Below are 26,558 nucleotides of genomic sequence, written 5' to 3' on the forward strand. Positions count from 1 at the left end.
AGCAACGAAAAACAGCAGTGAGAATACATGCAAAGTCTCTCAGATATACTTCAGATATCACGGTGTGTGTTCTTCATATGTCCAATCCGACATGCCAGATTGAGCTGTCAAACACGGTGCGTTTAAACACACAGCCTCGGATGGGTCTCGTATGTCAGCTATAACGCCTCAAGTCTTCTCTTACCCAACAACAACAGTCGATGTGTGGCTTTATAAGCCTGTCTCTCTTTTTGCAACTGTTTCTCTATTTTCTTGTTGGCCTCTCGCTGTGTTTTCTCGTCGATGCGCTGGTCTTCGGTTTTACTGCTCCCCAAACACCCCATCTTACTCCCTCGAAGCCAATATGTGCGCTGTCCTTATGAATGATCAATCCAATTCCGATTCCAAAGAGAAAATGATCCACAATAGACAGAAAAGAAGAAGAGAAAAAAAAGGTCGCCGGGAAGGTTTTTGTTTCTCCTCCGTTACAACGTCTCAAGCAGTCCGGGCGTCATTCAAGCGACGGGATTGATAAAATTGATCACATATCGATCGGTAAGGTGGGATGTGAACTTGCATCTGGATCCGGGGGTCTCTGTGAGCCCCTGCCAGGCGCTCTTCCCTTCTCTTCGGTTCTCTCGCCCTCTCTGTGTTTTTTCTATGTGATATTCTCTGCCTGTATCTCTGCTGTAGTCTGTAACTCAGCACTGCCTCTGTCGGTCGCAGCTGGTAATGACCGGAACCAGGAAAACTGTTACAAAGTATCACTGACTGACCGACGGACGAAACACTGTAACGGACGAGATCGTAAATCGAACGTTCCAATGTAACAACAAGAGTGAAGAATGTTACAATGTAAAGTGTAGCGGATGTGTTGTAGCAGATGAATGCATGTGTCTCAAAGTATGCTGGGGGGGAACATATTTACTAGTCTAAGCAGGTTTTGCTTATCTTAAATGGTTTAAGATGGTCTGCTACATCATTGTAGCAGACGAATGGCTGGGTCCTAAAGTCTGTCAAGTTTTATCCTGAAAAAACTAAACATTAAACCAGTCTAAGCTGGTTTTGCTGGACTTAAAATGGTCTGCTCCCTCTAAAACCACACTCGGACAAGTTCAATTGTTTGTTTTTCTCAAAATCAAGGAGTATAACTTGCCCAACAGTTATGTCATTTAGACATGCTATTGCCAGTTAAAGGGTTGGTTCACCCAAAAATGAAAATTAAGTCGTTAATTACTCACCCCCATGCTGTACCAAACCCGTAAGACCTTCGTTTGTCTTCAAATGATCACAAATGAAGATATTTTTGAGTACATTTGAGAGGTGGATCACTGCTACATCATAGGCACCCTAAGGGATCGAAACTTGACGCCCCAGAAAGTCAATGAAGAAAATGTTTAAATATTCCCACTCTTAGAAAAAAAAAAAGGTACAAAAGCTGTCACAGGGGCTGTACCTTTTCAAAAGGTAACACTTTTGTACCTAAATGGTGCATACCTTAATGGTACATATTAGCACATAAGATGTACACTCTAAAAAATGCTGGGTTGTTTTAACCCAATTTTGGGTAAAATGTGGACAAACCCAGCCATTGGGTAAAAAATGTAATTTAAAAATGTAACCCAATGGCTGGGTTTGTCCATATTTTACCCAAAATTGGGTTAAAACAACCCAGCATTTTTTAGAGTGTAGGCCTACATATCAGCACATAAAATGGACAAAAGTTTACCTTTTGAAAAGGTACAGCCCCAGTGACAGCTTTTGTACCTTTTTTCTGAGAGTGAACAGTGGCTCAAGTACAAGTTTATCAAGTCACATGGAATATTTAAACATTTACTTCATTGACTTTCTGGCCGGTCAAGTTTTGATCCCTAATAGGAGCATCTATAGCAGTGATCCACCCATCAAATATAATCAAAAATATCTTCATTTGTGTTCCAAAGTCTGAACGAAGGTCTTACGGGGTTGGTACAGCATGGGGGGGGGGGGGGGGGGGAGTAATTAATGACTTAATTTAATTTTTGGGTGAACTAACCCTTTAAATACAGAAATGTAAAATAATAAAAACACTGATTGAAATAAAAAGGAGGAAGGTTGTGCAACTGCCCCATTTTGTTTTAGTTTAACTCCAATGGCATCGCCAGATCTGGAACTGGAAGGGAGTGAATTTACCATCACCAACTACATGGATAACGATTTCCATAACAGTGACTTCAACAAGAACGTTGGATTTCCCTAGAGATTAATTATTTGGCCTGTCTGGTCGTATCAGCATCAAACAGGAATATTTGATTGAATACTCATAAAAATACCATATCACCAAATTACTTCTTTAGAAATTGCAGTTCTCCTATTTTATACTTAACACATATGACTTTCACTTCTCATATCAATTCTAAAAAAAGCTTTTAAAATTCATGTGAACTGAAGAGTGTTTTGTTAAACCATTAAGCAACTGTGGAAAACCAAATATGACCACTAGCTCCATTCTTGTGAATATGATCGAGCATGGATTGAAATTATGATGAATCAACTTTTACACTGAGATATGAAACATCAAAAAAATATATAAGAAAATGTTTTGTAGGGGTTCAAATGGGTATAACTATTCAGAAAACAGAAGTGCATTTAGGGATGTTAAATGACATTAAGATTTAGACATTTTAATTTAACATATTTTATATAACAACAACATGCATAAAATTAAATTACTGACAACTTATGCCAAAAAAAACACTTAAGGTCCAACTATTTGCCAGCCACAACAAGGAAGACAACAAAAGAAGCTGAAAACATTGCAGCAACATCATGTGAAGTTTTGTTGATTCAGAAACCACTCTAGTTTTATTCATTATTTATGTGTGATAGTGGAGCTCAGCTTTGAAGGATGTCTGAATTATTGTTTTCAAACAATAAAACAAAACAATTCATACCAAATACAATTAAGTTATGCAAGTCCTACAATAACAGCTGATAAAGCCGATATGGATATATAAACACAATTCGAATACACCAATTTCTTTAAACTCATAAATCAAACTCTCATAACCAAGAAGTGTCATTGTTTAAAAAAATTAGATCATCAATAAGTCAAGGCAACATGTTTTTCCATTACTTTAACTCCAATTTCAACTTCAAATTCAATTAGGCTAAATTGATTTAATATTTAACGTAAGGCAGCAACGTAAGTGCATTCAAAAACAATACCACATCTTGATATTTATAGACATGTATCAATTTGTTTCACTGCACTAGATTAAATAGAAGACAAATTTTTGGCAAAATTGTTGAAGCTTTACTCAAGGACAAAAGCCACATGTGCGTTTCTGACCTAAAGCTCAAACCTTTCTAAACAACAGAGCATATTGCATAATGCTTTCATTACAATTAGCCAGCGATATGCAGTTAGGGCCACGCTAGAGCCAAAGTACACGTTCAGTAAATGATAAAACCTATTTACAGGGTGACAAAGTTCAGTTTACATACACTTCACATTGCAATGCAACAGAAAGGAACAATACCAATTTGTGTGTAAGCATGACAATCTCTTGTTTTGCCCTTAAAGATTCCCTATGGCACAAAGCATTCAACAATAATACGAGTACTACACCCCTTTTTGCTGTTTACAGGTGAGGCATCCATTATTAGACTAAACATGGTCATTAAATGGGCTATTTCTGCACATTCATTAAATACAAGCTATAGTCATGTTATTTAGTCCATACTATAGGCAAAAATACCTGTTACCTCTATTAAAAGGAACGGATGTTCACTTTAGGGCTGTTTTATCTACTTCTTGATTACAGTACAACTTGTACAAAGACATTCCCAAGGATGTGTCATTCTTCTAAACTAAAAATAACCATCATAAAGCTTAAAGATAACATTAAAGTTAATTTATAAGCCACATCTTGCATGACTTCTCTGTCTCTTTTTATTAGCAGCTTCTAAAAACTGACAACACCTCAATCTGCAGCCAAACTTGTTTAATTTGGTCTTTACCAAATTTCAATCTCACAACACTGAATGCGCAAGGATTTGAGATGCCACTCTGTGTTTGTGTTTGACCAACTATGCCAGAGTTCAAATGAGCCATGCGTCAGTAAAACCTGAAAATTTGCCCTCTCCATGTTTTCCCATGAAGAAAACACTTTCTTCTGAATCCAGCAATGATTTGAGATCTATTTATCCTTAAATTGCTGGATTCAGAAGAAAAGGTTTTATATGGAAGTCTAAAGGGTTCTGACAAGCACTTCAAGAACATTTTAGGGGTTCCCATCGTTTTAGGGATTTAATATTATTTTTTTATTTTGATTAAAACAGCTCATAAACTTACGTTATCACTAGAAAAAGGCCTGGTTTCCCAGACAGGGCTTAGATTAAGTCAGGATAAAGTACCTTTTATAAACATGCCTTAGAAAAAAACATTTGGGTGTGCATCTTGAGACTAAACAATTCACTGAGATATTTTAAGATATTTCAGGGCAAGTTGCTTTCAGTTAAAACAGCTCAAACATGCATTTAATCTGGGACTATATTAAGTTAACTGTCACCGCCCCACTGGTGGGATGCTTGCCATTATATTTTTAAAACAATAATATCTTAGAAAAGACCTGAAGTAATAATGACAAACTAGATATCATTTGAAAGCTTACAATCTCTAGTTTCCATATTTGGTGACTGATTTTCAAAATAAAATACATAGGAGGCGTAATTTATCAATTTACAACAAGAATATTTTCATACTCATAAGGCGTGTTCAGACCTTTATTTTGAAATAGCAAATGAACATCATGAAAAAAAGGTAGAAATCTCAGTTTGTTTTCATGCCAAGAGTTCTAAGGATTGTATCCATTCAATTATTTTAGAAAAAAAAGGTCTGAAAATGTTTTAAATATTAAGGAAAAAAGAATAAATTCACCGTTTGTGATGTGGCAGGGAGCTATAACGCACATGCGTGTTCTTTGTATGCGTTTCTTAGAGGTTGAATTAATATAAAAATCTGCCAAACTTCCTATGCTACTTCTGAATAGGATCTCTACTTCATAAATTGTATTAAAATTGATGGTTCATATCACCCAAAACACATATGGAAATGGCGGCACCCTTATATGGGCAGTAATGGAGTCTGGTTGTGCCCTAGTGGAAGCGTTCAGTACTGCACCCAAACAAAATCTCACAGAAACCTAAAATTTTAAACACAACTTGTTCAGATTTTTGGCTTAGATTTTTCTGCAGTTTTAGAGTAGCCCATATATATACAACATATAAATTGTATATTTCCATAAACTCAAACTTCTATAACTTTTTTCTGTTTCACTTTCTTAATTTATTTCACTTCAACACAAATCTGCCAAATGTCTTCTTTAAAACAAGACCAACTTTACGTCTATATTCCAAAGAATTCTTGAATTATAACCATTTAAGTTTGAAATGTCATGTGCATTTCCATGTCTATTAAAAAAGGGGTGACGGTTAATAAGCCTTGTCTGTGAAACCTGTGTAAAATTAATATAGGCCTAACTATTAAAAATGAAAGTGTTATGCAGTCATTCAAGGCATTTCTGTTTATATAGCACCTTTTTGGCATAAAGTGTTCTTTAAAATTGAGTGAAGACCCCTTCTATGTGGAACCCCACTGAACTTTTGTTCCTGAAGGTCAGATTAATAAGGCTTCTGTCTTACTTTATGTCAAGTGCCATTTGATAGCAGCATAAAAGCGTATGGAAAGACTGGAAATTCCCAGTATGGGTTATGAAGTTAGCCAGTCCCATTGTTATCAGTAGCAAAGGACAATAAATGAATGAAATCAAAATTGTCAGAAAGTCTAATGCCTTTAGTCTCAATGACTCATGCCTTTAGAAACACGTATGCAGACTTCACTTCGCAACTTTATAGCCCAGTACTCAAGACGTATGTGGAAAGAGCATTTAAAACAGCTGTAGTCATATTCGATACAGTTTGATTCTGTAGTGTGTTGCTTAAAGACGCCTGTGGTGAAAATCAAGTTTTAAAGTGTGGTGTTTTTAATATGCTTTAAGACAAACCATGTGCAAATTCATAAATCAGCACCATCGCTGAGTATTTTCTCAAACCGCAGTGAACCAAACCAAAGACAGTCTCAAAAACGCGGTTTGATATCGCTGGTGTTTCTGTCGTCACAAACTATCTTGTAACCAATAAGATCAACGCGTGATCGTCAACGAGTGGATCTCTGAGCTGGCGTGAGTGCGTGGAGGCGGGGCTAATTTGCATATTCATATAAAACCATGTATACTAAATGAGGCAAGGGTGTAGTAGAGTTACATTTAAGCTATTTGAAGGTTTTTCTAAGTAAAAAATGTTTAAAATATGTAATTTTGGTGAGTTTTAAGGGATACAAGTATTGACAACATAACAATCAAAGGTGCATGTGTGTAGTTTTGCAGGTTGCTTCCAAGAATTAAACAGAAAGATCCTGTGTGTGAGTTATCAGTGTCCCAGAGGTCAAAGTGATAGATTCTTGAACTGTGACTTATAAAGTATCTTATCAAAGCATCATGCACTCGCTGACAAACTATATGAGCTCAGTTTTATTTTCTGATATCTTTACTCACTTAAATCACCACAAGATCCATATATTGTCTAAGGCATATTGATTTTTTTTTAATTTCTCCTAGTGTTATGGCTAATTAAACGGACTTCAACACAGACCAAATAGACAGATAATATTAATCTATGACAAAATGATTTTCCTGGAAGCCTGAATTTGTAGAAGTATTATTAATGCCCTGTAATATACATAGCAATGCATTCTTTTAATAAATAGTAGCAGGAGAATGATAAAATTATCTGTAACATGTCATGCACATACGGTGTCCTTGTTGCATATGTTAAATTTACATAGTAATAGCAGTAAATCATGCATAATTACATGCAACTAAACCCCAACCAAACCATGATCCTACCCTATTGTTAATTAATATTACTCAGCACTTAAAGTATATAATTACACTGCAACAATGCCACCTTAAAATAAAGTGTAAACAATAATCGTAACCCCATTACACGTTATCATATTATCCTTTTCACGCAATGCAATGGATTAAAATAAATGGCAAATTCACCTCCAAATAATATGGATATTTCATTATTAAACATATTTTTTGGTAGGTTCGACTGATATATTTAAACATTAAGTTTTCCACTTAATTTGCAAACCCCACTGTTTAGAAGCAGTGTCATACTTGAATAATATTGGTATCATTAATATTATTATGAAAATATCCATTATGCATTGTCTATTGTTTAATGGTGTCGAAAGAAGATACGAAAACAAGCATATAGACATTAAACCTTAAAATAATCGGTATCGGTCATTCAAATAAGTATTAATTGATCTCGAAGTGTGATGCGTTATAAAAACTATCGAGAATATATTATATTCATTCAGGTTTCAAGTAGAGTGCTAAGCAATGCTTTATGACGTCAATGCCAGCATATTTTAAATCCTAGCAATAAAGAAAGCCATTATACGGTAGGCATGGCAGCATCACCCACCTAAGAGCAGCAGCCGATGCGTCTGTTTATATTCCCGTTTGAGTTCCTTCAAGGCCCTGTCAATGTTCTTGCTGACTTTCTTGGCCTCCTTCTCGGCCTCCTTCTCCTCCACCACCAGTTTGTCCCAGTTCTTGTGTTTCTGGGCGCTGCTGGGAGTCTGGAGCAGCTGCAGCCTCTTCTTTCCTCCTCCTCCACCACCTCCACCTCCACCGTTCTGGATGAGCGCTCGGTCCCCGTCGCCACGGCGGAGCTCCCCCGCCGGGATCTTACCGGCGTCCCCGGTGCGTAAAGGGGAGGTGGATGATGTCTTCCCGCTATTCCCCCCAGAGTCCTCGTCGCGATGCCTGGAGCCCCGGACGCACGACGGCATCATCATCATCCCAGGATCCGGAGACTGGTGATCTGACTCCGAGTTGGCGTTGGAAATGGATCCACTGAGGTCCCCAAACAAGCGTGGACGCAGACTGTAACACAGCCCCATGATGTGGCCAGGCGCTCACTGCTGATATTTGGTCATAAATACACAACAAACGCTGTATTTCCCAGTGATTTAGCGCATCATCACATGAGCTGGTAGTACACGGTGCGGTTTCCAGCCATGCGTAATCCCAAAATGATGCTCTTGTATTTAAAAAATGCCATTTTGTGATTTCTTACAGTCCAACCTACGCGCAATAGTCGGTTGATCACCTGACATCTGCCTGTGCTGACAGTGCAGGTCCACCTTACCGTAATGAAACCAAAAGCCAAGCCGCACAAAACCGGCGGACACATGTGGGGTCATCTAGGTGCGCGTTTGTCGTGCGCTCGCTCGGGGATTGTGCTTATAAATCCCCGTTGAGGGCTCTGGATGGATTGTAGTCTAGACTGAGCATCGAGGTTGCTTTATACCCCTGAGACTCACTAATGAGACATTTAATGAGCACACCTGATGTATTCGGAGAATGGAACATTATAATAAGCAGTACGTTTAATTGTCCCAGGCATGATAAAAAATTGAACACAAAAAAGCATCAGAAACCTCCTTCACATACATTTACAGCAGCAGAGATGTGCGGAAAAATGAATAACACTTTATTTTACAGTGTATAATTTGGTTGAGGGTTAGTTAAATGCAACTGACCCTCAACCAAATCCTATTCCTAACCCTACATTTTGTTACTTAAATATATAATTACACTGTAACAATGACATCTTAAAATAAAGTGTAAACACACTTTACAATAACATTAACAATGATCAATAAAATAGGATTTTTTCATCTTTATTAACATTAGTTAATTAAAAAAAAAAAAAAAACGTAGTTCATGTTAGCTTAGGTCCATTAAATAATAGTAATATATACAACTTTTGTATTAGTAAATGTTAAAATTAACATTATCTAAGATTTATAAATATTTTATTGCTATTACCAATGTAGTTAACTATTGAACAATTGGAACCTAATTGTGAAGTGTTTCAAAAAAAATTAATTAAATAAAAAGAATGAAAAAAGGATTAATGTATTTTACATTTCTATTGTATTTTTTAATGTAGATTTAGTCATATGGATGATGTGACACTGATTTTTTACAGTGAAAAAAAAAGGTTATGATGAAACTGGCCAAATATATTACAACTTTACATACTTTATAAAAATGCAGCTATTTGTGTGATCTAAAGATATAACTGGCCAAATATATTACAACTTTACATACTTTATAAAAATGCAGCTATTTGTGTGATCTAAAGATATTGGTTTTATTAAAAGATTTTTGGGCCCTCTATAGGTCAAAGTAAATACATCTCAGTTTGTGACTAACAGTGCTGTCTGAATAATGTCTTTGGTTGGAAGACTTATAAATCTAGAGCTGGTATTAATAAATATTTTACACTAGCACATATGATTTCCCAAAATTTAGCAGGAGAATGGGAAAATTATCTGTAATGTGTCATGCACATAGCTAACTCAACAAATATTTGTAATGCAATACATTTTATTTGCTTTGATTTGTTCATCTGCAGTTATGAAAGCACCCCAAATTGAATTTTATAATAAAATGGTTATTTTATTGTCATTTTCATAGTTCTTGTATAAAATGAATAATGAAAGTATTTCAGTACATATGTCCTCAAGATCTGCATGTAGTCGTCTGTAAAGTGTCATCTTTTCTTTTTTTGAGAATTCTTCAGCACTTTAACACCAATCCTCAGGAACATCAATAAACTGCAAGAAAGAGAAAAAACAAAACATATTTCAAAAGCCAAAATAGTACATTCCAAATTAATGTCACGCTACCTTTATGCTCAAAAGCTCACAATTTTTCGGATAAATAAAAAAAAAAATTATATAAAAATAAAATATTCCTGCCTTGCTCCTGCCATGAGTCCAGCTGGCATAATCTTCCATGAACTCAAAAATCTCGCTCCCATTAAAGCAGTCAGTGATCCAGAGGTGCCTGCAAATTTAAAAAACAAACCTGATTTGCCATATTTGATCCTTAGTTTTGTGGAATATAGGTTATGAATTGAAATAAAGACAGTTACTTACCCATTGAAACCCAGATATCTTTGTCATTTTTTGACATCTGATAAGCACCATAAAATGCTGCAATGCCAAACATCAGCCCAGTAACCAGAGACATCAAACTACCTACAACAGGAACATGACCATATTAGGAAGTTCCGGTACAGTTCAGGTAAATGATTTATGCTCCAAAATAGGAGCATAAACTATAATACATGTGTTCTGATTTACTCACATATATCGGTGAGATAATTCAAGTAAAGTTTCAGGGTGAGTTGTTGATGTAATTAAAATAAGAAAATATTTAAATAAAATAAAAAAATCAGTTAAATAACGCTTGGCTACATCTACGTTACACGATTAGAATGTGCTAATATTTTTATTCATGTTGGGATATTTTTTTTAAGTGTTTTACATATCCTAGCTAACTTTTCCCAAAACTAAACCAGGGAACTGAACACCGTCGTTTGTCCCACGCATGAGATGCTTACCTGCTTTAACAAAACCAAAAATCCCTCCTATCGTTATTAGAGCAGCATAACCATAACCAAGCCAATCCACAGACATATCTGCAAGTTTGTTCAACTCTCAAATAAAACAGAAAGACGTGATGATTGCTGCTAGGGGGGGAAAGCTAAATCTTCTCCACTTTTTAACTTCCTGAAACATTGCATACTCGCGATTTTCAAAATAAAAGTGCAAGTGAGAACCTTTAAATGTATCAATTTTATAGATAGATAAATAATAATAATAAAAAAAATAACATACATATACATTTTCCGGTTCACTGTCATTCAATGTGTTTCTTCCTTTATTACAACTGCTGTGTTATTGACATCAATAATTGCATACATATGACATGGGTAACAGGAAATGTAAATAGCAGAACACCAATAATTTCAATAAAAGTCTTTATTGCACTTTTTATTTTTTCTTCTTTTTTCCTTGCTTTGTGGACTTGCTTTCCTCCTCTAGAATCACTTCCTCTCCTGCTAGCCTCACCCTTTTCCCTTTGGCTGGCACATGCGGCTCCGCAACAGCTGTATTGAGAAAAGAAAGTGAAGAAATTGAGAAAATTCACCCAAAAATTGAAGTTCTGTCAATACTGACTCGTCATGATTTTCTAAACCCAAAAGACTTACGTTCATCTTCGAAACACTAATGAAGATATTTTAATGAAGATAACTCTCCACTGAATTTATATTTACCCAAAACTCTGATGGTTCAAAATATTCATAAGAGATCATAAAATGAATCCATTTGAATCAAGCAGTGATGAGACTCGATCGCTTTATATAATAAATAGAATTAATTTAGGCTTTTATTCACATATAAACATTGATGAATGGAAACTCAACCGTAATTGCTCGACATGCAAGAACAAACCTCATTGGTTCTTACGTGCTGCGTAACACGAGAATGAGCCTCATTGGTTCTTACACGTCAAGCAATCGTGCTTGAGCTTTCGTTTACCAAATTTGAGCGCCCGGATTCTCGTGACCAACTTGAACGCATTGCAAAGTCTCTGCTTTTGCTCTCTCTCTCTCCCACAAATGGCAATTGAAGTGAAATTCACAGAACAACAGCAAATGTGACCGCACTTTTCGAAGTTGCAGGTTGGGCCGACTGCTCCACAGTTGTCTCTTTCGCTTCACCAGGTATCCAAACGGAAAGACAGGTGAGTCTGGCAGTGGTGTTCACCTGGCCGAGCAAGGAAGCAGTCTCAAGTTTCTGCATAGGAAAGAGAGTTTAAAATGCTAATTAAAGTAAGTTGAGCGCTTTGCAAATCAATGGATCAATCAAAGGATGTATTAGGGAAATTAAAGTTAAATGATCAGGCTTTCAATGTAAAATATCTAGGGAAAATATTTGGATACAAGGTCGAGTTTTGGTGAGAAAGTAGACTATTTTTTAGAATAACTCCTCAAAATTAGTCAATCAGTTTTGGAAATGTATATAAAAGCCATGTTGAAAGTATTTTAGTGTTTAATATTACAGCCTGGCATGGACTAAGTTCTTAAAAATGTTTCAAACACTATTTTATACCAGTGACGGGTGATTTTGAATGGAATTATGTAAGGGTAAGGCTCTTTTGTAGAATAATTAATTTTATTGGGTGGTCGTATGATTATTATCTGTCATTACATAGCTTTTATTATGAGAAGCATAAAAAAACATATTGGTGGATAATAAAGTTATATCATAATCAATGAGATAAATCAATAAAATCAAAATAAAACCTCCAAACCAAATGTTTTTTATGCTTAAAATTGTGCTTTCCCACTCTTACAGGTCAAGCATAATACCTCAAGATTGAGTTTCCACAACTTAATGAATCCATCGTTTGACGCCGTAACAAGGACACAAAAATCATTCTTCATGAAGCTCTCAATGGCCTTTACTCTGAAAACCAAAACAGCAAATTAATAAAAACCCCGATGCTAACTGCATTCAATGCATTAAAACAATACTGATGATAAAACAGCCCAATAAATTGGGTTCATTCTGTGAGATTGGGATGCACCCATAATGAAGTGGTCATACCTGTTCTCATGTGCTTTGAACTCAAACACACACTTCTGTGAGGTCACGTCATATATACACACTCTCTCCTCATCTCCTCCCACAGCCAAGAGTGTGTTCTTGAAGAGACAGAGAACAGAGACCAGAGTATAATCAGTTGAGCAAAACTTCAGGAGAATAAAAACTAAGTTAAAGCGCCCCTATTATGCTTTTTCGGATATTACCTTTCATGAGGTGTGTGATATGACTGTTTGTGAATGTATAAGGAGTGCAAAGTTACCAAGAATCGATTCTGACCTACCTGAAATGAGTCGATGAGTAATTACACTCACTTCCTGCACGAAACTATGTAGGTTTCTAACTAATTTGGTCTGCCCACAAACAACGTCTACTTTGACTATCAAACACTTTAGTTTGGTTTGTGTTGTCGACATGTCGAGAAGACGCTGTTTTCAGCGCTGCAAAAGCAAATCCACTTTGCTGCACTTCCAAAGGATGAGAACTCGGCTGGAATTGGTTAAATTTGGTTTAAAACCGCGCTAACTTGGTTAAAACCGGAGCCATCGTTACTATTCGAATCACTGTGTATCAAGCGCTGAGGAACATCCAGAGCTGAAATTCAGATATGGTAATGGACGTTTAGTTTCTAATACACACTGTAAGCGGTCGAACAATCACAACAGACTGGACCATCTGACCAATCAGAGCAGAGTAAGTTCCTAGAAAGGCGGGGTTTAGAGAAACTGAATCCTTTATTGAACCTGTCTCAGACACTGCAATGTATATTATAAGAAAATTCAATTGTTTTTTGACCTTGGATGCATGTAAATCTGTTGTAGGCAGCAGACTCCAAAAGAAACCTTTAGAACAGCATTATAGGGGCACTTTAACATATTAATTGCAAACTAAACTAGAACTATCTAAATAGACATATATCATTCATTACCTTGCAAGACTGCTCACCTTCAGAAACTTCAGACATGAAATCCTTTTTGGGAATGCGATGGTTCCAATAACAGTGGCAGACTTCACATTGTAAATGTCCACTTTGTTATTCATAACCACTGCATATTGATCTCCGTCAGGTGACCACAAGACGATCTCGGCAGCTACAAAACATCATTTTAAAGTTTTTGATTTGGCTAAAGTTTCTAAATACATATTACACTAATTTTATCAAACTAATCATTAAAAAATGATAAAAATACAGAATCAAAAACATTATATTAGAACTTACTCTGTTTGATATTCTTGATGAAAGCTGAACGTCCTTCGATGAGATTCCAGGTTCTGCAATTAGAGCAATTACATTGTCATAATTACTTTTTTAGCTGACTAAAGTAAACAAATGAAGCCCAATGATATCTATTAGCAATCAAAACACAAATATGAATTAAAACATACACAGTTTAATCTCAAATATTCATGTTGGAATAAAAGCATCTGTTTACATGCCTCAGAGTCTTGTCTGTTCCTACAGAGAGTGCAAGCTTTCCAGAAGGATGTACGGACAGTGAAGTAACATGACCCCTAAGAAATGAAACGCAGGTTTCGTCATTTATACACGAATAAAAGTCGGCGAGATATAAAATATTTTTTGAAAGAAGTCTGTTCTGCTCACTAAGGCTGCATTTATTTGATCATAAACAGTAATACTGCGAAATATTATTACAATTTAAAAGAACTGTTTTCTATTGTAATAGATTTCGGCATCATTACTCCAGTCTTCAGTGTCACATGATCACTCAGAAATCATTCTAATAGGCTGATTTGTTGCTCAATTTTGATTATTATCAATACTGAAAGTTCAAAAGTACTACATTTATTTAAACCTGAAATCTTTACTGTCACTTTGAATAAAAGTATTTATATATATATATAAACACCTGACCCAAAACTTTTGATTGGTAGCACATTTTGTGTGTTCACATTACTCACTTGTGAGCTCTGATAGTTTTTAAACATTCCCATTTTTGGGTGCTCCACACACAGATAAGACCGTCTTGTCCTCCACTGAGCAAATGGGACGTGCCGTAGAACTCCAGACACGAGATGGTACCTGTCGAGAAGGTGAGGCATCATCACATGAAACATAAATATCAATGATGCAGCATCTTTGATGCCAGACTGTCTTGTCCAATTAGAAACCAAAATAGAAGTCCTTACCATTATGGTGCAACAAAGCCCCGTGTTCAGTTTTCTTGCTCATGTCATACAGTTGAATGGTTTCATCTTTGCTTCCTGTGGCGATGAATCGATCACTGGATGAAACTACAGTGAGTGACGCTGTGTGTGCATGATGGCTAAAGTTGGGCTCAATTGTCCACTCCTAGAACAGACATGCAGAACATAACTAAGATCATATCTGAAATTAAGTCAGAACTATTATTATAAATGAAGTGAGCTATTGTAACCATAATAGGCCTGTTTTTAAAATTATTGCAGTTGAAATATGGACCAATATTATATAAAAATTATTGCACTCAAGAAAACGTTAATAAACCAAGGCACAAATGCATATTTACTATCAACACTAATGAAGATTATAGCAATTAAAGAAATAAAAGTTATGAAAAAGGATAATTACCTCGTCACCAGTGCACACTCGATATCCAAATGCTATCTGTTCATAACAGCCAGCGACTAACTCGACACGATCCCCCATGACTATAAAACACGTGCTCAGTTACACACAGCCTTTAAGAGACAGATGACACACTGTCCCTCATATGTAACTATTTATATTATTACATCTATACCTGGAGTTTATAATAAAGCTTAAAACACTGAAGTTCGTTGAAACTAGAATACGTTTTCTCATGTAACGTTACACAACAACGTGTAGACTCCTTTAACTCCCACCGGAAGTACAATACTTCATAATAAGAGTCCCGTTCACAATACAAGTCAATAGGACTTTTGTTCAAAGCTAGGGAAAATAAATAAAAACTTACCGGTAAATAAAAATAAATTAAAAAAGTTCATCAGCACAGTCGATTATGTTGACGATAAAAACAACATATAGGTAATTCCATTTTTCAAATAAAAAATAAAGTAAATGTATTGGAATAGAAATTCAGCCCATTTTAACATGGGATCTCTTTTGCAGTTGACCTTTTAACTACAAGGTTAAAAGTAACTTGTGTGAATGACTAATGTAAGCTGTTTTTCTTCACTGTTTGTAAAGAATAAGCAAATGTCCCAATTTATAAATTAGGTCAATACTTTTTATATGAGATCAAGGCATATGTCCTGATAACTTTATGAGGCTTCTAAAATGTATAAATGAGGATAGCAAAATTATGATGTTAAAAGAAATCCATCTGTAGTCATTTCCAGGGGTAAATTAATATAATTCAATCAAAATACATATACATACATAAAATCATTCTAAAAATATTAAAATGAGATGGAATACTATGACCGGGCAAACATTTTGAATTATTACACTTGTGTTTTTGAAACAAATGAATCAAATTCATTCAGCACAGTGTTTGTGCAAAACCAGCGACTTCTATGAAATCATCTGCCATCTGTCGATGTCAATGCCATGCATGTAAACCTCTTTAAAATGCACATGGAACACACTGTATCAGGAAAATATGCTCTCTTTAAAAATAGCTGACACGATGTAAGGGTTGAAGGGAGATTTCGATGACAAATTCATGATGTTTTTCAACCTGAGATTTAAAAATCGTCGCCTCATGACCGAGGCATTGCTTACAGTAGAAAAGTTCACACGTCTTCCTTACTGTTACTGATTTTGCAATTGTGCACTGGACTACATGGCTTCACTAAACGGTGAGTCCTAAGATAGGCTGCAACCTAAACCTGAGAGAACGGTTTAGATGTCTTTCATTTAACAATTCATCAGGTATAAGCTACTGCGCAGACTTATTAAAATACGTCACCTGGCCGTGAGGGTTAGATATCGGTGTCTAACATTATACCCTACACCTCCTGTGAGGAGACTAGGCCAATTTTTGCCAATATAAACCAAGACTGTCAACAAAAGTCTCTCACCATAGTGTTCCCTCATTTTTGCACTGTTTGGTATAGTGAAATAAAAGTCTTTTAAGTCCAGTTCAAACTGAGCTCGATTTCTTTGTCCTCATCCTGTCAGGTTGAGCGATTGCTGCTTACAAAGTTGTAGACCAAAAACTGAGTGGTTCCACAGTAATGTGTTGCGAAGAGTTTGCCGTCAGGCGTGGGATCGGAAAAGGCGATTTCATCTTTACTTAGATGAGACCCATAGATGAAATTATTCCTGGAGAAAAAAAAAAAGATGATGAATAAACATTTGGGTCTGAACTGTAAGAATGCATTATTTTGTTTCCTTTAATATCCCAGAAAACACTTTAACACAACTTGAAATCTGTAGAAAGTATCATTCAAAGGTTTTGGGTCAGTAAGATTTTTGAAAAAAGTCTCTTATGCTAAAAAAAAAAGGCTGCATTTAATTGATCAAAAAGAAATATTATTACAATTTGAAATAACTGTTTTCCATTTGAATACATTTTAAAATGTAATTTATTCCTGTGATCAAAGCTGAATTTTCAGCATCATTACTTCAGTGTCACATGATCCTTCAGAAATCACTCTAATATTATGATTTAATGAAAACAATCAATGTTGAAAACAGTTGTGCAGCTTAATATTTTCTCTCTTCCTCTCTTTTAGGATTTTACAGATGACTAGAAGATTGAAAAAACATTTAAAAAAATCTATATCAAAATCACATATAAAATCAATTTAATGCATCCTTGTTGAATAAAATAATGAATTAAAAAATATGACTTTTTAATAGTGTAATGTAAGGTATTTTAAAAGTATTCTAAACGCATAGCAATGGATCCATAGTGCATTGTAATACACATTATACTTCTTTATAATTTTTCAAAACTAATACAGATAAAAGAAGTTGTTTGAAATGTGTTTGGATGCATTTTAAAAGTGTAACCATCCACATTTATGTGCTACAACATGTTAAATGGGTCATGAACTGGCTTTTTAAATTTTATTATATTGTTGTCTGAGGTGAACTTATGACATTTGCTAGGTTTTTACATTCAAAAATATCAAAATGAATAAGTAATAGGCTATTTTCTACCCAAGTTTTGAGCCTAGCTCAAAAACACTCGTTTTTTATGGGCATCTTGCACTGAAGACTTGGAAGTAAATGCTCACTGCTGTGAGTGGAGAACAGTTTTGCATATTATAATGAGTTTCACTCTCGATCCGGTTCGTCATCAAGAGGAAGGCCTATGTTATTTAGCTATGCGTGTAATGCGCGAATCGGTGAGCGGGGCTAAACCGGCTGTGGTGAAGTAGGGGTTGATCTTGGAGGTGGTGTTATATCCTCTTTGTCGTCATAGTTCCCCACTTTGAAAACAGTGGTTACAATTATTCATATGCACCCATCCAACCATTTACCTGAGGCACTCGATCATCCGTGAGGCGATGCCTCTCCGTCTCATCATGCTGAACACCCAAATGCGACTGATGCCACAGAGTGCCGGCTCAGGTACGGTAGAGCAGCACCAGGCTCTCTGACGCTCGTACATGACCTTCTCTCCTTCTGAACCTTCCGGAATGGTCTCCTCTATAACCCTGTATCCCTGCACACAGCAGCCAAAACAAACCCATCAGATGTAGAATAGACTAGAATAATAATAATACGTTTTATTTAAATAGCACCTTTCCAGGGCTCAAGGACACTTTAAAATGAACAAGACACAATAATGGCAATGGACGATGATATAACAAACAAAACAACAGTAGGTAGATGAGAGTAAACGTACAGTAAAGGAGATTTATGTACAATCACTAGACTAAGATAAACATTACACAAAGAAGCAGCACTTTCAAAGACTTCAATTAGTTTTAATAGGCCCACATGGATATACACGCTTTTCACATTTTCTGAGTTAATTGAGGCCAGAGGAAGTCTGATTTAAATATTGTAAAAAAAAAAAAAAAAAATGTTTTAAATGAGCTTGGAGTATTATTGGTTTCTTCAAACAAGATTTAATGCAAGAGGTGGCGAATATGTAGAACTTTAAATTATGAGGAAATAGATTCATTCTATAATTAGATGATATATAATGCACAAAACATATGCAGGTCAATATATTCTAGCGATTTCTATATCTTGTACATGAGAATGTTTAATGACATTTCATAAAAACTAGTTAGCTAGAACTAATTATGTTTTGAGTATTCCATATTATAAAAGAATAATGTTTCTTAATGTTATTACTAAAAGTTAAACCATTTTAAACAATGATTTGGTTTTTTTAACCCACAGTAAAAACACAGATGCGGATATACACCTATAAACATGCTATTAAACACCTGTATGTTCAGCTGACCTCTTGGATGTGCTCTGCAATAAGGCAGCCTGCGACTTTCTTGTCATTTGAAATGAAGAGGAAGGTTTTGGTCTGTGATGGGACCTGGCTCTCCACTTGCTGGAAACCCAAGTCATTGTCCACCATTTCTCTGATCTCTTCAACCTTAAATCAAATAAGACAAATATCATAAAAACAGACATAATATTTATCAGGGGAACAATTAGAAATCTTCTAAACATGCGGTATGGCTACAGCAGACAGTTTGAGAGCTAATTTAGTTAATGGAAATATATGAGAAAGAAACAAGTACCTTTTTCAATGCATACTTCGGATCCTCAGGAAGAACGAGAATAATCTTGCCATCAGGATACTCTCCCAGGATTCTCTCTTTCTTCCAGCCCTGGACCACATATTACAGTAATGATTTTCAGACATGGGTATGTAGTTATTTTGAGACTGTATTACTCCCATCATAAAAAAAAAAAACGCTTGAATTATATGCTAATTAACTATGTTACATATGTTTATTTTGTTATATAGACCATTTCACAAGATGTAAACAACACTGGTCCAGAAGCACTTCTGTTTCAGTTTTTTAACACTACATAAAAGCTGGGATAAAATACAACCAACAGAACATATACAACTGAATCAAAAAGTTAAACAAACATCTTTACATGTGAAATAAAGAAAACAGTTACAAACTGAAACAGGAAGTGCTTCTGGACCAGTGTTGTTTACATCTTGTGAAATGGTCTATATGGTCTTATTTTAAACATTGGATCTTATAAGGTTATTAAAGCAATAAGACTTCTGCTTTAATGAATCTGACTGAAACAGCATCTATATGTCGATAACTCTGAATCACGTAATAAGAAATATGTGGCTCACCACGTATTTGACAGCACTGATGAACTGGTTGTGGAAGAGGAGGTGTTGGGATTCGTCCTCTGGGCTCGAAGGGGAGTACAGCATCCCACACACGTTACACGTCACCGCACCAAAAGCCTTCTGACCAGCATCCTGCAAAGCGTAACAGTCTTCACAAAATGCTAATGAGCACCAATGCTCCGATGCATATGCACTATAATGATGGGCATGATGTATTCTTCTCTTGGTTTAATTGTTTATTTCAAAATAATTGTAAAATAGCAATTGAATATTGAACACACAATCCATAAGTTAAAGAATGAAAAAAAGAAAGAAATATAAATGAAACTAGGATTAATTAATAACCAAACAAAGTTCATTAGAATATAACTGACTTACATTGCTGGACTGTGTTGCTGTATTTGCAGGTTTGGGACTGTCTCTGACTTCTTTCTTCTGTTCTGCTTCAGGTTCAACACCAGAAATTGCCCTGAAATGACACCAAAAATTTAAGACATACTTTAAGTTTGTCTCGTAAAATTATTAATAGGCTATGAATAGACATTACTGCAATCATGACACGGATTCCTTTGAGATTATCATTCCAACAACACATTATAAGCTGTGTAATTTCTGCTCAACCAGCATCCCCAAATGCAATTACAAAAATAATGAACACTTCTTTTTATTGAACAAAAAGACTTTTTCAGGGAAATCAAAGCACAGCTTACTTGTAGTTGCATATTAAACTAAGACAGGAAAAAGCATTTTCACAAAACAGAAGACAGATATTCTGCCTTTTATTCCAGACCTGAAAGCAAGTTTTACTTTTTAAATCTTTCAACAATGAATTACCTGTTGCTGTTTTCTGATTGCGTGTCTTGGACAGGTTCTTGCTGGGGAGAGGGTGTCGACTTACTATCTGTGGACCACAGGATAGTTCATAAATGCACATTCTGTATCATCAAACATGGTGTCAAAGAGAATTAGTTTAGCAACCTTGATACATTATCTGGGTATGATAAGCCCAACAAACACCTATCATGAAACTAGCATTGTGTGTCCAAGTCAGGCTTTCAGTGAACTCAAAATCAAACAAATCAACACAATGTCTACCTGCAGGAGTGGGCGTACATGGCTTCTTCTCCACTGGTGGTTTGGGCTGCACTGGAGCTGATGAAGAGGACTGCTCTGGTTTGACCTGTGAGAACTGTATTTTTAATTTAGATTGATGTAATGTAGTAAAAAATAATAATAATTCAGCATCATTACTTCAGTCTTCAATCACATGATCCTTCAGAAATCATTCTAATATGCAGATTTGCTGCTCAAGAAATATTTTTTTATTATCATACATTTTTGTGGAAACTGTGATGCATTTTATTCAGGATACTTTAATGACCAAAGTTCAAAAGAACAGCATTTAATTGAAATATAAATCTTTTATAAAATTATAAATGTTTTTGCTTTGGATCAAATTAATGCAGTGGTTCCCAAACTGGAGTGGTGGGACCCCAAGGGGGGCCAGAGTTATAAAAAGGAAGGCATGTCAAGGCTAAAGGATAGTGTCTGCAGTCAGCAGATTGATATACAAAAGAAACCTCTCCAGGGTGAAACAAGAACCTACTACAAAATAATCCCGATAATTATGCCGCTACTTGGCACACAAGTAAATATTTAAACACAAAATTTTAATTTGCCATTTTATTACCTCAATATGACTCGCATAAGCAGTGTAATTAGTTGTTGTCCGGGAGTAACAGACTGGTAGATGGCACGATTGAAGAATCAGAGTTTAGCCATGTAAAAATGTAAATGAAAGCCGCATGGTTCTGCTCTAAGCATGGACAGATTCGTGAAAGGATTGCCAGTGCCAGGTAAACAAAGCAGATGATTAATCTACTTTAAACTACCAAAACAATTGGTTTACACTAGAGCCCGACCGATAAAGGATTCTGAAGGCCGATACAATCCGATAAACCGGATAAAATCCGAAATATCGGCCGATATTTTTTATTTTTTCAGGAACGCACAACAAAACATTAACAGATTTCCCTAACATTAGTTATTTGTAGTTATGTATGAGTTTTAATTAAAATAATATGATAATGCATTTTAAGAAGAAACTTGTTTTATTGTCGCAACAGAACAGAGGAGGAACCAAAGCTCATTAATTAATTAACAAAGCTCATTAAATTCCATTGATGATAGTGGCATTAGCTAGCTTTGTGGTTAGCTAGAATGTGTTGCGCGTTATAAACGAGGGTTGCCAACAGGCCAGGGATGGTATATAGTGCCCTCTGGTGGACAAACTTATACAACTCCAACATGACATGGTTGAAGCGTGTTTCATCCATTTTTATTTTATTTTTGAAATATTCATTTATCGGCCATTATAACTGGCGATACCGATAGTTTGTAAAATGCCTAATATCGGCCGATAATATCGGTCTGCTGATATATCGGTCTGGCTCTAGTTTAGACCAGACGCTAACCGCACGACGTGACAAAAACAAACAGAACCCATTATAATCAGTGATGCTGTTTATACTGGATGTGGATTGGACGACATGTCTAATTTTCTACAATAAACTGATGCCCCGTTCTATTTTCTGATGTACTGCAAGCGCTCAAGACAAGGAAATATTCACTCTCGGATTCACCAATACAACGGTGGGTAAGGAAGAGAGGCAACGGCGTGCCTCAAAATTAGGGATGGGCAACGATTAATCACATCCAAAATAAAAGTTTGTGTTTACATAATATATGTGTGTGTAGTGTGTATAATTAATTTGTATATATAAATACCCACACATGCATGTATATATTTAAGAAAAAATTGTTATTAATATATCAAATATTTATATATAATATTAATTGTGAATAAATATATATAAAATATATACATGCACATATTTCTTAAATATATACATGCATGTGTGGGTATTTATATATACAAATTAATTGTACACACTACACACACATATATTATGTAAACACAAACTTTTATTTTGGATGCGATTAATCGTTGCCCATCCCTGCTCAAAATATGAACTTCTGACAGTATAAAGCCGAACACGCTCCACATCATGAACACAAAGAGAAACCCATTGAAGTTGAAAAATTGTAAAGTCCTAAAGGATTTTGCGAGCAAGCTCATGTCAGAGAGCGTCTTTATGTGGGTGCATGTAGGAAGAGGACTTGAGAATATACTTCTCTACAGAAAAGTTTGGGAACCACTGAATTAATAAATCCTTGCTAAATAGTTTTTTACCTCATTTTTGGCAGCTGGTTTGGTCGTCTCATCTTCAAGACCGTCAAGTTCAAAGTCATCTGGTGAATACTTGCGTCTGGGAGTGTAGGGTTTGTACTCCATCACTGGATTGGGTTTCGGGCTGGTGATTCCATTAGGCATGGGCGGCGCCTGAGCTGGAAGTGCTCGTCTGGGTTCAATCGAGCACACTTTGGGCACGCTTTCTGGCACAGGAACCTGTGCAGGGGTGGTGGCCGGGCTCGGCGAGATCGATGGAGCGTCGTCCTTAACGGGAGAAGCAGCCTGACTCGCTTGATCCGACTTCAGCTTCTTAACACGAGTCCAGGTCAACTTATCCCGCTGAAGCTCCACCTGCCTGAGCCTCTGATAACGGGATAGCTTCTTCTTCTCCTGGGTCTTAAGCGGAAGACACACCTGGCTGAGGAAAAAACGTTTCTTGGGCGTGCTATCCTCGGGCACGGGGTCAGCGGACTCCTTGTTGGGGGTTTCGGCGGGAACGGTGTTGTCAGAAGCCATTTCCTCCGTTTCGCTTACCTCCATAGATTCACTCTCCTCCTTTTGTTCCACAATATCTTTCTCATCTGAAGCTCCCGGAGCATCGGAGGCGATATCATCTGCGATTTCCTCACAGAGAGCCAGGAGGTTAAGCTGTCGCGGTGGGGGTTTCTTGGCGGCAGCCGCCCTTTCCTCGGCCAAAGCTGCAAGGCGTGCCTTCGTCCGAGCCTGAGGGTTCATTGCTTGCTTTTTCTGAACCCCTTGCGAGGAATCCGTCGCACTTTCCTGGGGCAAAGAGGGCGAAACAGCTTCGCTTGTTTGCTTTTTCGCCGTTTCATCCTCAGAGCTTTGAGATGACTGCTGACTGATGTCATCCAAATCCTCATAGGTTTCGATCTCTACAACGCAATGCTCAATCTCAATGTCATCATCCAGAAATGCTTCTGAATCTGGGAGAAACACTTTCGCCATGTCTGTACTTTGTACATCGTCCTGCAGGGAACACGTGTTCACCACCTCTAACTCATCCATGTCAGAAATGTCTTTACCAGCGTACGAGTGTTTAGTGATGCTGGTTTCTTGGATGACTTTGAAAAGAGCTTCTAGAGGTGGCGGGGATTTGCTCATCACATCAACTTTTGCATCCACACTGACTGTAATTTTCTCAATAGAGTCTTTTGGCAGCTCTTTATGCTCTTCTACTTTGCTTGCTCGCGGGACGTGAATCGATTCCAGATCAATTATATTGGCCACATGGATTTTGTCAGGTTTGGGTAGCGTGATCTCCTCATTTTGGAAGTCAAGCAATCGCCCATAATTGTGCTCTATTTGCACAGGGAACAAGGCTGCGACCGTTTTGATCGTTTCAGAGATGGAGGGCTTTTCTTTCTTTACTCTAGGAACATATTTCTTGTCCCCTTTTTTCAGGAGAGACATATTCTGAGAGGGTTTATCTCCGGAGACTTTCGGCTTCAGCCCATCTTTCCGTCGTCTTCCTCTCGCTCCCTTCTTTTGTGGAGTTTTCAAGCGAGAGGACCGCCGAACAGGTTTTCCGTTTTCTTCCCTCGATTGCGTCTGATGGTTCGACTGATTTTCCAACCCTTTGTTTTTTTTGGGTCTTCCTCTCAAAGACTTCTTGGGCATCTGAGATTTATCTGACTCCACGGGACTTTGATCCATCTTTGTCTTCTTTACATCAAGTTCAGAAGAAGACATCTTTCTTTTCTGCCCAGGCATCCTAAGGAGAAACAACAATGCAAGTTATATGCAATTATAAAACAAATAATTCCTACAATGATGTATGCATGAAGTTGTTTACTATTGTTTATAAATATAAAAAATAACACAGAAGGACATAAAAAAGACAGATAATGACAAATGAACAATTGAACTAATCAAAATACGATTAATATAGAACTAATAATAACAGTGGACGATCAGCTGTCATCCAACAGAAAAGATTTCACAAGTGACAGCGGAGACAAGAGCTGACAATTCACTGATATTAAACTCACAATAAAACCTATTACAATCAGCATCAACAATAAAACTATAATCTCTAGCCATAATGCATTAAAGTTACGCGAAATTAATCATACAATCTTGATTTAAACACATCGACATGTCAACAGCTCAGAGTCATTATAAGTCATTTATTCCCATTCCTAGTGTATTTAAACATGCTATTATGATCCGAAGAGTGTGTAAATCATTTTTAAAAAAATGAATCACATTTTTGGAGTTAAATACAGATTCAAGTGTCTCCTCAGTCTGACGTAGAGAAGAAAGTTAGCAGAGCTGGCTAATCCGTTAGCTGCCTCCTTGTAAAACCAACGACATTCACTACAGTAAATTATGTATTAAAAACAAGTAAACAAGAATTAAATATAATTATTACGATAATTAGATAAAGAAACAGCAGTAATAGAGTAGAGTACCGAACTTACCTATCTTTCTCTGTTACTAAACAACAGCTGTTTTCCGCTGTGTGGAGCAAAGTTTAGCCTCACTTCCGGTTCTGAGTCTTCTTCGGCGGATCTGCTCGGATCTGCTGCGTTTGCGTGTGATTGAGCGACACCTACAGGACTAGAGTAGAACACTATTAGTGTTAGAATTTAGAGTTTTGAAGGAAGTCTCTTATGCTCATGAAAATTTTCTATTTTTCTATTTTCTATTTCCATAAATGACATTTTCTATTTTAATATAGGCTACATTAAAATACAAATTAATCCTGTGATCAAAGCTGAATTTTCTTCAGAATGATTTCTAAAGGATCATGTGACAGAAGACTGGAGTAATGATACTGAAAATTCAGCTTTGATCACAGGAATACATTGTATATTCATATATATACAATTATATTTTCAAATAGAAAACCATTATTTTAAATTTTAATTATAATTCAAAATAGAACATTTTTTTCTGTGTTTTTGATCAAATAAATGCAGCCTTGATGAGCAGAAAAGACTTAAAAAAAAAAAACGTTAAAAAATAATAATGTTTCCCAACCTTTAAAGGAGTAGTTCACTTTAAAAAAAAAAAAAAAAAAAAAAGTTTGCTCATAATTTACTCACCCCCATGCCATCCAAGATGTCTATGTCTTTCTTTCTTCAGCCGAAAAGAAATTAAGGTTTTTGATGAAAACATTCCAGGATATTTCTCCATATAATGGACTTCACTGGTAACCAAACGGTTCAAGGTCCAAAAGACAGTTTCAGTGCAAACTGCAAACTGTTCAAAGGGCTTTAAACGATTCCAGACGATGAATAAGGGTCTTATCTAGAGAAACGATCGCTCATTTAAAAAAAAATAAACAAAGTTTAAGTTTTATAAGCTCAAATGCTCACCTTGCTCTGTTCTGTGATGCGCGTTCGTGACTCTCCTGTTCGAACTCGTTAATAAAAATGAACGAATCTTTTTTCGTGTCATTTGGTTCGAAATGAACGAATTGACTCGGAAAAAGATTCGTTTATTTTGATAAACGAGTTTGAACAGGAGAGTCACGAACGCACATCACAGA

General features: G+C 36.3%; 4 protein-coding genes across 7 annotated transcripts in view; all 4 read right to left on the minus strand.

Annotated features, from left to right (window-relative positions):
• The window catches only part of gnal2 (guanine nucleotide binding protein (G protein), alpha activating activity polypeptide, olfactory type 2), a 28,856-nt gene extending 20,554 nt beyond the window's left edge, over positions 1-8,302 (minus strand). Inside the window, exon 1 of one of the 2 annotated variants that reach the window (XM_089125707.1) lies at positions 7,519-8,302. In XM_089125707.1, the coding sequence (XP_088981833.1) occupies positions 7,519-7,999 (481 nt within the window). In that variant the 5' untranslated portion in view covers positions 8,000-8,302. Of the gene's footprint in view, positions 1-184; positions 680-7,518 lie in introns of those variants that run through there. The other variant, XM_089125708.1, reaches the window with a different exon arrangement.
• A 1,238-nt stretch (positions 8,303-9,540) lies between these two features.
• On the minus strand, positions 9,541-10,706 carry tmem14cb (transmembrane protein 14Cb). The gene is made up of 4 exons (XM_039684571.2): positions 10,516-10,706; positions 10,049-10,150; positions 9,869-9,956; positions 9,541-9,724 (listed from the first exon to the last, which is right to left on the minus strand). The coding sequence occupies exons 1-4, from the start codon at positions 10,589-10,591 to the stop codon at positions 9,661-9,663; spliced, it is 330 nt and encodes a 109-aa protein (XP_039540505.1). The 5' UTR covers positions 10,592-10,706; the 3' UTR covers positions 9,541-9,660.
• A 101-nt stretch (positions 10,707-10,807) lies between these two features.
• Positions 10,808-15,398, minus strand: pak1ip1 (PAK1 interacting protein 1). Its single transcript, XM_089125713.1, has 10 exons — positions 15,135-15,398; positions 14,714-14,876; positions 14,486-14,606; positions 14,003-14,077; positions 13,785-13,837; positions 13,511-13,656; positions 12,569-12,666; positions 12,331-12,427; positions 11,626-11,755; positions 10,808-11,064 (listed from the first exon to the last, which is right to left on the minus strand). The coding sequence occupies exons 1-10, from the start codon at positions 15,210-15,212 to the stop codon at positions 10,949-10,951; spliced, it is 1,077 nt and encodes a 358-aa protein (XP_088981839.1). The 5' UTR covers positions 15,213-15,398; the 3' UTR covers positions 10,808-10,948.
• A 481-nt stretch (positions 15,399-15,879) lies between these two features.
• On the minus strand, positions 15,880-25,621 carry esco1 (establishment of sister chromatid cohesion N-acetyltransferase 1). 3 transcript variants are annotated; one of them, XM_039684511.2, is made up of 10 exons: positions 25,486-25,621; positions 23,045-24,776; positions 20,887-20,971; positions 20,626-20,692; positions 20,170-20,260; positions 19,792-19,923; positions 19,211-19,300; positions 18,919-19,062; positions 17,981-18,165; positions 15,880-16,814 (listed from the first exon to the last, which is right to left on the minus strand). In XM_039684511.2, the coding sequence occupies exons 2-10, from the start codon at positions 24,773-24,775 to the stop codon at positions 16,667-16,669; spliced, it is 2,673 nt and encodes an 890-aa protein (XP_039540445.2). In that variant the 5' UTR covers position 24,776; positions 25,486-25,621; the 3' UTR covers positions 15,880-16,666. The 3 variants fall into 3 exon arrangements, with proteins under 3 accessions (XP_039540445.2, XP_039540444.2, XP_088981828.1); XM_039684510.2 differs by having other exon boundaries at positions 20,887-20,980; XM_089125702.1 differs by lacking the exon at positions 15,880-16,814 and having other exon boundaries at positions 18,029-18,165; positions 18,902-19,062; positions 20,887-20,980.
• Positions 25,622-26,558: the final 937 nt, after the last annotated feature.

Source organism: Pimephales promelas, chromosome 22 (assembly GCF_988280905.1).
Source record: "Pimephales promelas chromosome 22, fPimPro1.hap1.1, whole genome shotgun sequence".
NCBI classification, from domain to species: Eukaryota; Metazoa; Chordata; class Actinopteri; order Cypriniformes; family Leuciscidae; genus Pimephales; species Pimephales promelas.